The 14,526-nt window shown below is 49.2% G+C and overlaps 1 protein-coding gene across 1 annotated transcript in view; it reads left to right on the top strand.

Moving 5' to 3' along the window:
* Positions 1-12,444, top strand: part of IGFBP2 (insulin like growth factor binding protein 2) — a 56,479-nt gene extending 44,035 nt beyond the window's left edge. The window contains exons 2-4 of the mRNA XM_036386361.2: positions 7,513-7,736; positions 9,126-9,266; positions 10,538-12,444. Coding sequence (XP_036242254.1) covers positions 7,513-7,736; positions 9,126-9,266; positions 10,538-10,705 — 533 coding nt within the window. The 3' untranslated portion in view covers positions 10,706-12,444. The remainder of the gene's footprint in view (positions 1-7,512; positions 7,737-9,125; positions 9,267-10,537) is intronic.
* Positions 12,445-14,526: the final 2,082 nt, after the last annotated feature.

The following is a 14,526-nucleotide window of genomic DNA, read 5'->3' as shown; positions in this document are numbered from 1 at the left end:
TCATTTGGTTCTGCTGGGAAGGTTGGGGCTTTGCAGAGGGCTAATTGTAGAACTGTGTTGAAAAGGCTGAGATACGGTTCACTGACAAGGGGGAATGCTTTTATGGTGGCAGGGAGCTTAGAGAGCCTCACTCAGCAAAACCTTCCAAACGCGTTAAAGGTCTTTCCCCTGAGCACGCTGCCTTCACACATGTTGAGTTAAGTACCTGCACAAAAACACTGTCATCAGCCATGAGATGAGACCCTCTGGCTCCTCAGCCTCAGCTTTTAGCTAAGTCCAGAGTGTCTCTGCTGTAGGTGTGCACTGGGATGCACAGCAGCTCCACTCTCGGGAGAAGCTGTGAAAGAAAAGCAGGACTGTAAGTGGAAGCTTGGTAAATGAAGGGACTTGAAGCATTCTCCTGCATTTTTGAGGGTCCTGAACAGGATTCTCACCATTCTTGGCACACAGTGAACAGCTGGTGCGGGAGAGAGCAGGATGTTGCAAATAATACGTGCAGGCTCACTGCTGGCAGGAGGAGGGCTGGAGCAGACCTCCAGGCTGGAGCAGACCAGCGGTGATTTGTGCTTTGCTGGGTCTGCACAGAGTGGACTGATAATGTGCTACACAGCCCTTCAGTCAAATAATTTGCAAAGAAAACTAACAAAACAAACCCTCCTATTTTGTCTCTCTTGAGCCTGGTTGCACATTTCCATGAAATGGTGGAAACTTACTATTTTTGTGAATTGTGTTCCTGTTTGAGATGCAGTTGGCATTTGCTGACGTGTTTGTAGATATATTGAGAGGTGGAGGGGGAGGAGAGCTAATAGGGAGACAGGCAGTCATACAAACATACATGCAGAAACACAGAGGTAGGCTGTGTAATTGCACAAGTCCTGTATCCTTGGGAAACCAGTCCACAAACATGGTTAAAAAAAAAAAAAAGACTGTTTGAAGTAAAGCCTGGGGGAAGGGACACCTTGGTCCCTCTTCTATCCTCATCTGACATCAGCTTCATGTCAGCATTGCTTGTTCCGTGGTCCTGGAGGGCTTTGTGTGCAGACGTGCACAGGTGTGCTATGGGACACTGTGCAGTGGTAAGAGGTTTTCCTCTGGCTCTGGACCTAGGTGGATGGAAGAAGGAAAGTTGAGCTCTCCAGCCACCAGGAATAGGCAGAGAAAAGAGAGCAAAGCAAGCTGCTGAAAGCTGTGCTGCCTGGAGTCAGTGTCCCTGGCACTTTGGAGGAGCATAAAGCATTTCCTGTAGGATGCCAGAGTCAAAGGAAAGCACTGGGTGCCCCTTGGATCACCCCTCAGTGCCAGCTGCTCAGGGTAGGGAGACGAGCTTGCTAAGCAACCCCTGGCCAGAACATGCCGTTCCCTGTTCCCTCCCCAGTCCTGCCCTCCCTGCTAGTAGAGATGGGCTGAAAAGATCTCATGGCAAAAAAAAAAAAAAGGTGTTTGCAGAGCCCTCAGGGCTTTTGGCCCCAGGAGATGTGAGAGTGCTTTGTGGACAGCTTATCACAGAGGTAAAGCAAGCTCTTGGAGACTGATGTGGGAATTTTCTGGCTGTGGTGTGCAATTCCTCACTGATACTGAGCAAGTTGGTGTGATGAAATAACCCTGGGAGTGCAGGCACACAGAGAGTCCCGGGGAGCTCTTCAGCAGATGGAGAGATGCTCTGAAGTGATCGTGTGCCATGATGGTAGCCTGTGTTTCCGAGAGACTGGGATGCTGATCTTCAGGCCAGTCCTTGCAAAGCTGGGTGGCACAGACACCTCTGGACTTGTAAGTCCTTTGAAACCAAATCAACAGCTTAAACATGACATGTTCCCTGTGCAGAACTGGATGAGGCTAAGCAGAACAGGCTGCTGGCTGAGGAGAGGGGACAGCAAGCAATATGGGGGTGTCCCTGTACTTGAATCCAGAAGGGGTCATGCACAGCTTTTCCCTCTTAGGTCTGTCAATGGCTGTTAAACCTAGTCTAGATGAAATAGCTTTGGTTTCTGAGCTGCTGATGGCCAGGAGGAGAGCAGAGCAAGAATTACTTTGTAATTGTCTTTTCTGCCCCTCCCCTGAGCATCCATGGTTGCCTTCTGTGAGAGGTGCTGTTCCAGGGCCGGTGATGCTGCTTCTCTGATGTTGTGCCCTTCTCCCATTTCTCCCTCTCCTACACAGCCCATTGCTTATGCTCTCTCTGTGGCATTTCCAGATGCACTTTTGTGCAAAGTGAAGAGTGAAACTTGAGTGGGTGCTTTGGTTTCATCTGCCTCTGGACAGCTGCATCCAGACTGACGTGATGATGATGGGGCCAGACCATGAACTGGTGCTCCCACATTTTCCCTCTGCTGCCAGCTGAGTGTGGATGGATGCTGTGCCACGGCTCAGTGCTTTACAGGTTGGCAGTGCTAATCAGCAAACCCTGGGTCCTTTTTGGGGGTAGGGTGTGGGCCAGAGGTCCTGGGCGTAGGTGTGGGCTTTGTTCTTGGCAGCTCCTGCTGTGAGGAAATCGCAATGCCAGTATAATCCTTGTTGGCAAAGTTTTTCTGGAGGTTTCTCAGTTCCAAGTCATAACACACACACCAGAGCTGTTGCACCTTTGCCCAGGGCTCTTCTTGTAGTACTTTGCAGATTGATGAGGCAGAGGTCACGGGGGGCTGTGGTTGGGGTTTGTCTGCTCCTTACCTACCTTCCTACAAGTAATTCTTCCAGTGGGACTGTTGTGCATATGAAAGGTCAGGCTTAAAGGCTCTGTCTGCTCTCAGGCTGCACAGGACAAGCACTGGCTTCTTGGCAGCCTGGGTCAGGCAGCTCTGCTCTTTAAAATAAAAAGTGTGGCAAGCAATAAGGCATTTAAATTATGTTGAAATGATAGAACTTGAAGACACAAAAAGCTAAAAGATGCAAAAAACCTCCCAAACCTAGATAAGACAGATTACACTTGCTCAGGGTGAAAAATCTCTTCATGGATGCTGCATTCCTGCAACCCCAAGTGTGCTCACTCTTGTACATGGTGCAGTGCCAGGCCAGGACTTGAGCTTCTGGATTTGCCCATATATTCCATGCATGACTTTGGGCAGCACTCTCAAATATTTCTGTGCCTTTTTCTTTTGTTTTTCTTTAACCCATGTGCAATTCAGGATGAACACCTTTCTGTCTTCAGGGTAATTAATGAACTGCAAAGCCCTTAGAGATCTCCAGAAGGAAAGTGCTGGCCAATGGAGGCTGTGATTGCTGTGGGAGGGAGATGTAAGCCCTGTCCAGCCCAGGACACAGCTGGGACCCCCAGATAGTGGGGTTTCAGGCAGGGTGTTGAAGGCTACTTGGGTGAAACTTTCTGTGGGTCTGGGACCTTAATCAGCATTTAAACACTGTACAAACACCCTGGGCAGATAAGCAAATGCACGTGAAACCCGCTGGGCAAGCTGTTGATGAAGGAAAGCAAGTGCAGAGAGAGCAGGAGCGGCACTGGCGAGGGCGGCTGCGGTCCTTGGCATGGTGTGTGCTCCCCGTGATAGAGCCTGGCTCTCCTGTGCTAAGTGAGTGCTACTGGCTCCATCCTGTTCTGCTGCCCAGATACGCTTCAGGGCTCTTCAAAGGGATAAAAATATATTTTTAACCTGAGGCAGCTGCCTTTTTTTGTGTGGTACATTTTTTTCTCATAGCTCTGGAAGTGACAGGTTGTTTTTCAGCCCCTCTGTTTCTCAGCTGTCTCGGCAAAGGTGCCTAGAGGTCTCAAACCAGATTCCCGAAAATTTTAGCACTGGAAATTGGTAGTTGCTTTTGAGAATGTTGGCGAGACGGTGCAGCTCTCTACAGACGTCAACTGATGGCCATTTGAACAGGCTTTTTCCTCAGCCAAGTCCTCGCCCCATTGAAGCAAATGGGAATTTTCCTTGAAAAAGGCCATAAAGAAATCGTTTTCTTGGCAAGTAAAGAGGTGTTTCATGGACTCTGCATCAGCATTCAGGAGAACTTCAGCTATCTGCTTAGATTCCTGCCACATTTGTCCCACCCTGCACAAAGCTCTCTACCTTTTGATCTGAAATAACACAGGAGATGTTTTCCACATGCCATAAGAAAGAACTATAAAACAATTGTTTTGGAGTTTGGCACCACTCCCTTACAGATATATTTAGTGTGAATTGAAATTGGTCAGCAAAAGGGCGTTGGTCAGGATGACAGACAGATTAGGGCTCTGTGTCTTGAGGCTATTACATACCTGCCCATCCCATGCTAGTAGGGGCAGTAGGTGCCTTCATTAGTTCATGGATTGTAATAAACAAGCATGACTTGCAGCTTTTGGGTAACATTAAAAAACTTTATCTGGTTGTAAGAGGGTTATTTAGCTTGTGTCATGCTCTGTGCTGTCCTGACCTCGAGTCTTTATCTCCACTCTTCTTGTTGCTCCCCAGCCCTTTTGCTCTTTCAAATGTGGTCCATCACACCTGATGCTCAGCCCACTCCTGTGCATGCAGCTTGTCCTGAAAGAAATGCTGGTGCTCTGCACATGGGGCCAAACTCTTCTGTCTCATCTCCCTTCTCCTGTGATGAAGCCACCTCTGGAAGCTCCAAGTCAGGATAGTTTGTCTTAAGAGCAGCACAGTTTTGGGAGAGGGAAAAGCTGCGATGGGGCTCTGCCATCAGCCCCAGGTGGACCAATCCAGCTTGGCAGCAGGGTCAAAGGCATGGCTCACCGTGGCTGACTTGGCCTTAGAGAGGAGAGCTTACAGTCAATAGCAGCTAGACCTTCCTGGCTGCTGATCCAGTCTTGCTCCTGTGATGGTGTCTTGGGAGCCAAGACCAATCTCTCCTGTCCCTGGGTGTGTTCACGCACATTGACTTGCACACTCCACTCCCATCAGTGGTTTTCTTTGGGCTGATACTTGTTAGCATTGGAAAGTGAGAAAAATGAACAAAAATATTATCAGAAGCAGGTTTTGTGAATGAATCAGCCGACAAGAGGCTTACCAGCTCGCCTGCATTTACTAGCACAGTGCTTATTTGGGCAGATGTCTATATATTTTAGTTGGAGGCAGGAAGGAGTGAGAATGGATGGGGGAAGACATCACTTCCAGTTTGCTGCTTTTCTGTTAGTTTGTACCATCTTTTTCTGAATGAAGCAGAGGACTGCAGTGTGTCTGAGAATCTGTCCTGCTGCTGCCCTTGTTCTGCTGTTGTTGACAATGTGGGGGGGCACCAAGGAGAGGAGCACAAAAGAGGTCAAAAGGCTAAAACTCTCCTAAGCCAGCCTTGCCTCTCTAGCCTTGCCCATCTCTTCATGGTGCTTTTTTAGTTGATTCTCTCTAAAGGCGGCCTCATGGCCTTCTCTCTTCTCACTATGTGTTTCTAATTAATGGGGAGACTGGTGTATAAACAGAATATTCCTGCTCAAAATATTGCTTGTCTGACTCCTAGGATGATGGCCAGATGGCAATCACCAGACAGCAGCCTAGACTTTGAGCTTGCCCATCTGGCTATCAAACCTGGTCTCAATTCTCATCTGGAACCAGAACTGAGGAAAGTAATGGGCTTTGCCAGATTGGTTTTGCCCCATGTTTGCTTTTCAGTTGCTACCTAAGCAGCTAAAAACCTGCAGACCAAATGCATTTAGTATTTCTGGAAATCATGAAGAAGTTCAAAAAGATACTGGACAAATCCACTGAGGGCTGAGTCTTTTGGTGACTTTTCAATCCTGTGGATCAGATGCAGTCTTCAGCCATAAAAGTGCTCTTACTGCTGGTCTGTAGCACAGACTGGGAATGGTCCTTCTGCTCCCAAGCAGCTGCTGATGGTCTCTCATGAATGGCATGCTGGGCTGGATGGCTCCTTGATCCAGCCCACCTGGGCCATCCTGTCATCAGGCAGCTGCATGTTTGCTGAGTGAATTCAGATGAAACTCTTCTTGCAGTTTCTTCTTTGTAAGCTTGGGGTTGTAATACCTGAAAAGAGCTTAGAAAGCTGTGGTAGAAATAAAACGCTTTCTATTATAATTTTTCGCTATGTCATGACAGTAGGGCTATGCTGACAGTAGGGCTAAACAACATCATGCAGATTCTGAAAAAAGGAACTGTTAACATCTGTAAATGCTCTGTATGCTTGATCCTCTGAGAAGCAGGAGAGATCTATAAATTAAGCACTGTTATGTGAGCTAAAGCATTGCTTGCCCTCCATCATGCACAGTTTGATATGATTTCTTTACATCTATATAAGTGCCTGAGTTCCATAATGCTGGAAAGCGGAAATTGGAGGGGCCAGAGAGAGTCCTGATGCTGGGAATTTGGGTGCTACAGTTCTTCCTTGGCAATATACTGAAAGACACTTCCTATTTGTCACCATCACCAGAACAGCCTGGTCTGTCCCCTGGTATAGTACCTATGGAGCTGCTGGAGAGGTTTTGTGTACAGAGATACATGCAGAGACATAAAAAGCCTGGCCTGGGTTATTGCACTGGGAAGTGATGTGCATATGTGGGTTCAATCCTAATTTGGGCTAGAAGGGACCTCTGGAGGTCTTGCTTCAAGTCCCGGCTTAATTCAGGCTTAGCTTCAATATTATATTTAACTATAGTGTTAGATTGTGCTTTCTCAGCCAGATCAGAGCAGGCAAAAAGGAGTGATCAGCTGTCACCTCCTAGGTGTTTGAAGCAAACAGAGGACTTGAGATCTCTCCTCATTGCCACTGCAAAGTCCAAAGAGACTGGTGGCTGCAGCATTGTGACCATCATGTCCTGATGTGGCAAGGTTTGCTCTCACAAATTCCTGGTGAATTGGGAAAATGCATAAAGCACAGAGCAGAGGAGATGGAAAAAGTCCAGAAATCCCCAGATTTCCCATTTCCCAGATTGAAATGGCTGAACTAGCTGGGATCTTGTGGCGTTTAGCAGTGGCAGAGTTGTGACTGTTCCACTGTCAACAAATGCAGTAGTAGGTAGAAGCTAAATGAGTAACACAGTATATGAGAGACAATGGGAAAGATGGTATGGCAAGGATGTTGATCTCTGAAATGGCAGGATCTCCAGAGGATGTTAGGGTGGCCACATGGCCTCGGTACAGAGGTGAGGTATTTTTGAAAGCAGAGCTGAGAATTTATTTTAGCACATGAATGTTGAGTAAGTATTCCTGGAGATACTCTGGGGGATGACAGATGGAGTCAAGGTATTGTTACTAATCACTGTGGTTTTAAGTGTTGGAGCTGAAGTACACTTGGCATCTCTAATCCAACTGGACTTCTGATGGGAAAATTGCATTCTTGGGAAGTAATTTAGAAGGTCACAGAAAAGCCAGAAAGAACTTCTCCAGCAGCGATTTCCCCTGCTCTCTAAACTGTCTTTTAGAGTGGTAATAACTCCAGAATGAAAGAATCTATTCTCACCTTCCAGATGAAAGGGATAATGCAATTTAAAATTTTTGCATGCAAAGATTTTATGGCTTGGTAACCAGCCACGTCTGAAAATGATCCAGGGCAGGATGAACATGTGAGGCAGCGCCTGACTGAGCTGGACACTTTCCTTGTCTGCCCTCTCTCCTGCAGATAATGGTGATGACCGCTCTGAGAGCATTCTCGCTGAGAACCATGTGGATGGCACCATGGGGATCCTGAGTGGAGCTGGAGGGAGGAAGCCCATGAAGACGGGCATGAAGGAGCTGGCAGTGATGAGGGAGAAGGTGAACGAGCAGCAGCGGCAGATGGGCAAAGTCAGCAAGGCCCATCACAACCACGAGGACTCCAAAAAGTCACGGCTGTCGACGGGCAGGGTGAGAGGGCAGGGCTGTGGGGAGCTAAGGGGGGCGGCTGTGGGCTCACTGGGAAATGCTGAATGCAAATCCTCAGTGAAATCTGCAATAAACTGTCTTAAAAACAGAAAAAAATAATTGAAGGAAAAAAGTGGGGAGAAGCAAACATTTTTGGCCTGATGCTGGGGCTGAACACACCATCTGATGAACTTCAATATGCTGGTCAGGAGGCATTATTTTCATTGCAGCTTCACCTCTGGAAGGGGGGCTTCTGCTGGCTCAACACTCACCTCTGCAGGAGTGCAGGCATGCCCTTTGCCCATGGACTGGCTTTCTCACACCTTTTTTTCCTAATCTGGCATGGCCAAAAGGGATTTGAGGGGCCAGAAGCAGGGCTATCTGCCTGCTGCAGGGCAGCCCCAGTTCAGGTTAAAGGAGGCCACAAGCCCCGAGGATGACCTGTGTGGCTGTCCTGTAGCAGGGAGGGTGCTCTAAGACCTCCCAGTCTACTTGCCTGTCCCTGTCTGTTATCCAGTTCTTGTCCGTGGCTTCCCTCTAGTGGGAAGCTTGATCAAGGCAACTAGATGGGATGGGAATGGGGATGGAGATTGAAACCCACCCCAAAGGATCCACGATATACGTCCCTGTAAACATACAGAATATTAATATCTGGGGAGCACGGGGACAGAAGGGAGCTTTAAAAGAGTCCTCATGCCTTCCAAAGACTTGGCAAAACAGAAGTTCAAAATAAAAAGCAGGCACCATCAGCTTTGAAAGCTCACACACTACTGCTGCTTCTTTGCAAAAAAACCCCTCATCCACTGCAAAAGCAGAAAGGTGTGGACTTAGTTTGCCTCACATCAGGAATATTTCAACCACACTGCCTTGGGTGGAAGCCCTGTCTGGGAGCTGTGGAGCAAGCAGGATGCCTCCAGAGGCTGGCTTGGGGTACTCCCATTCCCAGGTCTTCCTCTCCACTCTCATGGAGTCTCACATGCTTTTGAGTTGTACTTCTGGGCCAAAACTGCATCACAGGTGTGTGCTCTGGGCTATGCTTATGGAAACCCTCCTGATCTGTCCAGACTAGCCCTGCTTCATGTCACTTGCCACCACCACTGGGAGCCATGGTAGCCTCTCTGAGGTTTCTCCTCTGTATCCACGACTTGGGACCTGGTATTATGTTGGCTCTTGGCCATGTCAGGTACATGGGAGACTTGCGTGTCTATGCACAACTCTGATTTTGGATGCCTGGAGGTGAACTCTGGAGCAGGACCTAGGGGCAAACCTGTGTATTTAGGGATGCACATATGTTCATCCCTACTGGTGTTACCATTGTCCACAGTGTTGATGCTGAATGGTACCATTATCCTGATAATACTTTTTTTTTTCTGTTTTCTGGGCTGTTTTCAGACCCCTTGTCAGCAGGAGCTGGATCAGGTCCTGGAACGCATCTCCACCATGCGGCTGCCAGATGAGCGAGGGCCCCTGGAGCACCTCTACTCCCTTCACATCCCCAACTGTGACAAGCATGGCTTGTACAATCTCAAACAGGTAAGAGGGGAGAGTGGGGGCTCTGGGGCTGTCTGTGCTTCCAGCAGCAGCCCTTGGCTCACTGTCTGCCCCACCATGTGCAGACACAGAACATGCATAGTTCAGGGCTGGGCTGAGACCCTGTGCGTGATATGAGGTGTGGGGTAAATAGAAAACGCTGCACATGGCACGGACAGGTTTAGTTACACCCCTCTACATCTGCAGCCACTAGTTTGCAAGTGGAGATGAAATCCACATCCACACAGACTCTGGGCAATCCAGAGATGGAGAATCAGTTTAGTTTTCCCCACAAGAGCTGCTTATCTGTCCAGGTCTATTTTCTTGAACTTTGAGCCACATCTTGTTCTGTCTGGGCCTTGCTGCAGGAGAAAAGCAGAGAGGGACTGAATACTGACCAGTCTTGCAGACAAAGCAGAAGGCACTTCTGGGAGTCAGGAGGGTTTCTAGTGTACTGGTTTTCCTCCACAAGTCAAGGCTGGTCCCTCAGCTCCAGGAGGGATTCCTTCCAGGCAGGGTGAGGGTTGGAGTGCAGCATGCTTCTGAAGGTATTTATGGGACCCACAAGAACTGAGAAAGCTTGTGTCTGAATTCTGACTTTCTGGTTTCATTCATGCAAAACCACCAGGTGTCAGTGGCTGAGGAACAGGAAAAAACTGATGGGAAAACCAGCAGGAACAACAGCTGGTGCATGGTTGACTGAAGTTATCTATGAATAGTACGTGGATATGAGGATTCCTTATAGCTGAGCCTTTGGAGGGGACCCATGCTGTTTTCATGGCTATGTCTTTTACTCAGGGCTACTTCTACCCCTTCATCAGAAGCATTAAATTAAAAAAAAAACAAACCAAAACAAACAGTCTTGCAGGTGAGAAGAATCTTATACAGCTCCTCTGTCAGTCTGTCTCATCCCTCTTTCCCAAGGTATCTTTGTCTCTTTGGATGCTTTCATCCACAGTTGGCAAAGGGTGTTGCATTTCAGGAACACTTGTCCTTCTGGTTCATTAGAATTGGCTTCTTGGTCCCTGGCACAGCCCCTGAGGAAAGAGGTTCAGCCCTCACCCTGGACTGCTGGAGTAACACTGCTGGTGCAGCACAGGCCCTGGGGGGTTTGAGTACAGCATCCCATGGATTTTGCCTGAATCTAAACTAGTGCCAGATCACCAGAGAAACGCCAGCTCTGCCAGTGCTGGGGCTTTGGACTGGTGACCTGGGAAGTGGTTTGTTCTGTCCTTCTCTTGACTGTGACACATGTCCTGTCCCTCTCCATGCAGTGCAAGATGTCAGTGAATGGGCAGCGTGGCGAGTGCTGGTGTGTGGACCCCATCCATGGGAAGGTGATCCAGGGTGCACCCACCATCCGCGGGGACCCCGAGTGCCACCTCTTCTACACAGCCCATGAGCAGGAGGACAGGGGAGCGCACGCCCTGCGGAGCCAGTAGACAGATGTGATCTTGCTGGCTGGAGGTGGCTCACTGTGGCCCCAGTGCTGGATTTTAAATGGGTTTCAGCGTGTCTCTTTAGGCTCTGGAAGAGACTGGGTGCTGCCCTCCTTCCTCAGCTGCCTGGTTCCTGGGGAGGGGAGGGATAAGGGGAGGGGAAGTTGGTGGGGGGTTTGCAAGAAGGGACTGCTTTCTTAGTCTTTCACCCAACATAAACCAGAGAACTGGTCTTTTTTGCTCCTCGCCCTGCAGCCCTGCCCTCCCTGCTGCTTTGTGGCATCTTTCTGCACCCTCCAGCACAGAGTGCCATGTGCTCCCTGACCCCTCCCTGGGGAAAAAACCCCTTGCTATGAGTGGGAGAGGGTAAAAAAAACGAAAGAGCCCAGCCTTTTCCCCTCTTTTTCTCTCTTCCCCAAGACCAAAGACTGTAAATACTGTCACCTGCCTCTTGTGTCCTGCCAGTCAGTCTCTAGTGCCCCAGCCCAGCCAACAGTCCTGGCATGGGATGTGGTGTGGGAGGGAGGAAAGGAAGAAAGACCCTGGATTCCCAGCTTGAACATATCACCATAGTTGGGATGTGTTACCCAAGGAAGCAGCAGTGAGGAAAAGGGCTAAAGATGAGACAAGTGCTACCTTGTCCCCTAACAACACTCTTGGGTGCTTCCTTTCCTTGTGCTGGGGCACAGACAACTCCACAGGGGCCCAGCTTCAGCCACTGGTGTGGGAGCACGGGGCCTTTGGGTGATAGCAAAGCTAAATGCTTGTTTTTCCAAGGGATTTGAAGGGCTTTTGCACAGTATTTCTTAGGATCAGCTTATGCCGAGGGAGCTAAAATGAACTTGCCGAGGCTGGGTGGAAGGATGCGTGTGTAGATTTAGGATAACAAGCCAGGGAATGTCTCTCTTTCTGTCATTCATTTTTTCTTTATTTCTAGATAGGAAAAAACAAAACATCTAAAACCTGCGTTCCCAAGCAGCTGCCCTTCTCCCTCCATTTTTGCTTGGGACTGAAGTGAGCATCTGTTATTCAGCACATAACTTTTTCTTTTTGTAAGTAAATTACAATATATATCTTGCTTTGTAAAGGCCCTCACTCACACACACACATACAAACACACACAGACACACACTCACACACATTTGTATAGATGAAATCAAAGTGATTCCAGGTGCTCTGAGAGGTTTTGTGCTGGACATAGTGGGGATACTGGGAGAGATGTGTCTCTGCTGTTAATTCACCTGTTGATTTCTTTCTGTACAGAACACACTGATGCTGAGAATAAATAACTTCCCTATTGCCTAAGCAAGGAGATTTTATTATTTTCTTCCTTTTTTTTTTTTTTTTTTTTTTTTTAAATATGGATGTCCTTGATAGAGCAATCGCAAAAACCCTCTCCCTGGAGTAAATGTCTTGGGCTTTTCTTAAATGGTTTGTTGTTTCTTGTCCCCATTCTTGGACCCACATTTCAGATCTGAAGTGTGAAGGGCACAGGTGGGCTTTATTAAATTAGGACCCTCGTGCCTTTGCAAGGGTTTGGACATGGCAGTGGAGGAGACTGGGGCAGAACCCCCTTTGGAAAGTTGGGGATGGGCATATGTGGATGTGTATGAATGGGAGCAAATGAAAGAAGAAAACACACCTCTGTGCAAAACCAAGTGATTGTAAAAATGATGCTGTTTTCTGTTAACATCTGAGGGTGTTCTGCTTTTTCATATAAAACTTGCACATGCTGGCTCTCATCTGCAGTTTGTACTTTGTTTTGTTTAGGAATAGGGAAGTTTTCTTATTTGTTTGCCTTCTTCCCTTTTAAGAAAGCCAAGCTACATAAAGTTGGAATAAATTAAATAGGATACCAGAAAACTGTTGTCTTTCCCCTCCACACTGCTCACAGGGCCTTTCTTTGCCTGATGCATCACATGCAGATTTGTCCCTGTTCATCCTTTGGCCATGGCCAACAGGCAGTAACAGGAGCTGAGCTTTTCATTGTTACTGGCCCTGGTTATGTGGGCAGTGAGGAGCTGATGTCACTCCTCCTTTGCCTGGCTATATTCCTGCTATACACATGGTTCCTTGTGAATCTGTTGGGAATTGCAGGGAGGTACAGGCTCTTTGTGTTACCAGAACTCCTCCACTCATGCAGCTGTGGAGAGAGGTCCTGCACCTTCTCCCAAGGTGAAAAGTGATGCCAAAGAGAGTGTGACAGCAGAGCTTGGTGTTTGGGCATCGCAGAGAGGCAAATAATAATAAAAAATAAATTTAAAAATCCCCCACACTACATTCAATTAAAATTGCAGCACTGAAGGAGAGGCTCTTTGCTGGCTCTAACATCCTGCATCCAGCTGACGGTTGTTTTCCCTTTGGACTCCCGAAAGGGAGGCAGCACCACTGGGCTTCTTCCCCTTCTGTTTTCTTCTACCGCCTGCCATGAGTTTCAGACTGACACATGCTGAGGGGCTTGCCAGTGCTGAGGAGCACCAGGAAACTCAATGCGGGCAGGAGGCAGTGAGTGCAGGGGGCTGCAGGGGAGGGGAAAGAGGACTGACATGATGAGGGGTGGGATGTAGACTGAAGAACATGGGAAAAGTATCAAAATTACTGTCCTGTTCAGTGCCTCTTGGGTGAGCTGGAGGTGGCTCAGGTGATGCCATGGGGGGAATGCTGAGTAGCGGGGTAGGACACAGGGGTGCTCCAAGCCAGGTGCTGCCCAAAGAGGGCTGGAGGTGACAAAGGTGCCCAGAGCCTAGCAGTGCCTGGGGCCACCCTCCCGTGCAGGGGGCTGGAGGGGAACAAACACGAGCTGTGTGTGACAGCGTGGGACACCTTTCACTAGACCAGGCTGCTCCAGGCCCCAGCCAACCTGGCCTTGAACACTCCCACAGCTGGGGTATCCACAACTTCTCTGCCCAACCTGTTCCAGTGCCTCATCATCCTCACAGCGAAGAATTTCTAACTAGTATTTTCAGTATAAAACCTTGTACAATAGTACAATATAAACAATGATATTTAATATAAAGAACATCCTTAGTGTAAAACTGTATGTTGCATAGCTGTAGCTACTTATACACGTGCATACAGCTCCACCTGTCCTTAGGGATGTGATTTATCAGCCCGTAGTTGAAGGCAGCGATAACTTTTTGCACGGGAAGCTCCATTTCAGGGCCTCTGCGGCTGCAAGCGGCAGCAGCGCGGCCGGGCCCTGAGGGTAACGCGGGCGGGGCGTGGCGCCGCCTCGGTGGCGGCTGCGGCGCCGCGCGGCTCCGGCCCCCGGTGCTGCCTGAGGGGGTCGGGCCCGGCCGTGTGGGGTGTCCGGGGGGACGGGGTGTCCATCGGGGACAGGGTGTCCGTCACGGACAGGGTGGCTGTGCCAGCTCCATGTGCTGCAAGATGGCTGCGGGATGCATTGTTAGCGCAGCCCTGGCAGCCCACGGTCCTCAGTGCAGGGGCAAAGGGGATGATTTTGCCTCCCGCCCCGCTCTGGGGGCACGGGGGATGCTGGCAGGTGAATGGAAGGGAAGAAGGGCACAGGAGGGAGGAATTCGGGGGGAGTGGGAGAATGAAGGGTGATGGCTGCCTGGGCGGTGGGGCAGGGTCAGATCCAGCACCGGGGAGGGCAGCGGGATGAGCCACCAAGAGCTACCGCAGAGTGTTTGAGAACACGGCCTGGCTGGGCTGAGCAGCTCCAGGGATGTTCCTGCCGCTGGGACACTGGGGCAAATCTTCCAGCGGCCCCAAAAGTTCTGAGACTCAAAGAGCACGTCTGCTCCCAAGCTGTGGAGCTCAGTTTGAGACAGCATTTAGGGGCTTAACGTCACTGGTTGCTA

The sequence above is a fragment of the Molothrus ater genome, chromosome 7 (assembly GCF_012460135.2).
Source record: "Molothrus ater isolate BHLD 08-10-18 breed brown headed cowbird chromosome 7, BPBGC_Mater_1.1, whole genome shotgun sequence".
Classification (NCBI taxonomy): Eukaryota; Metazoa; Chordata; class Aves; order Passeriformes; family Icteridae; genus Molothrus; species Molothrus ater.
Note: the sequence above shows the minus strand (reverse complement) of the source record. Positions and strands in the feature narration are given on the sequence as shown.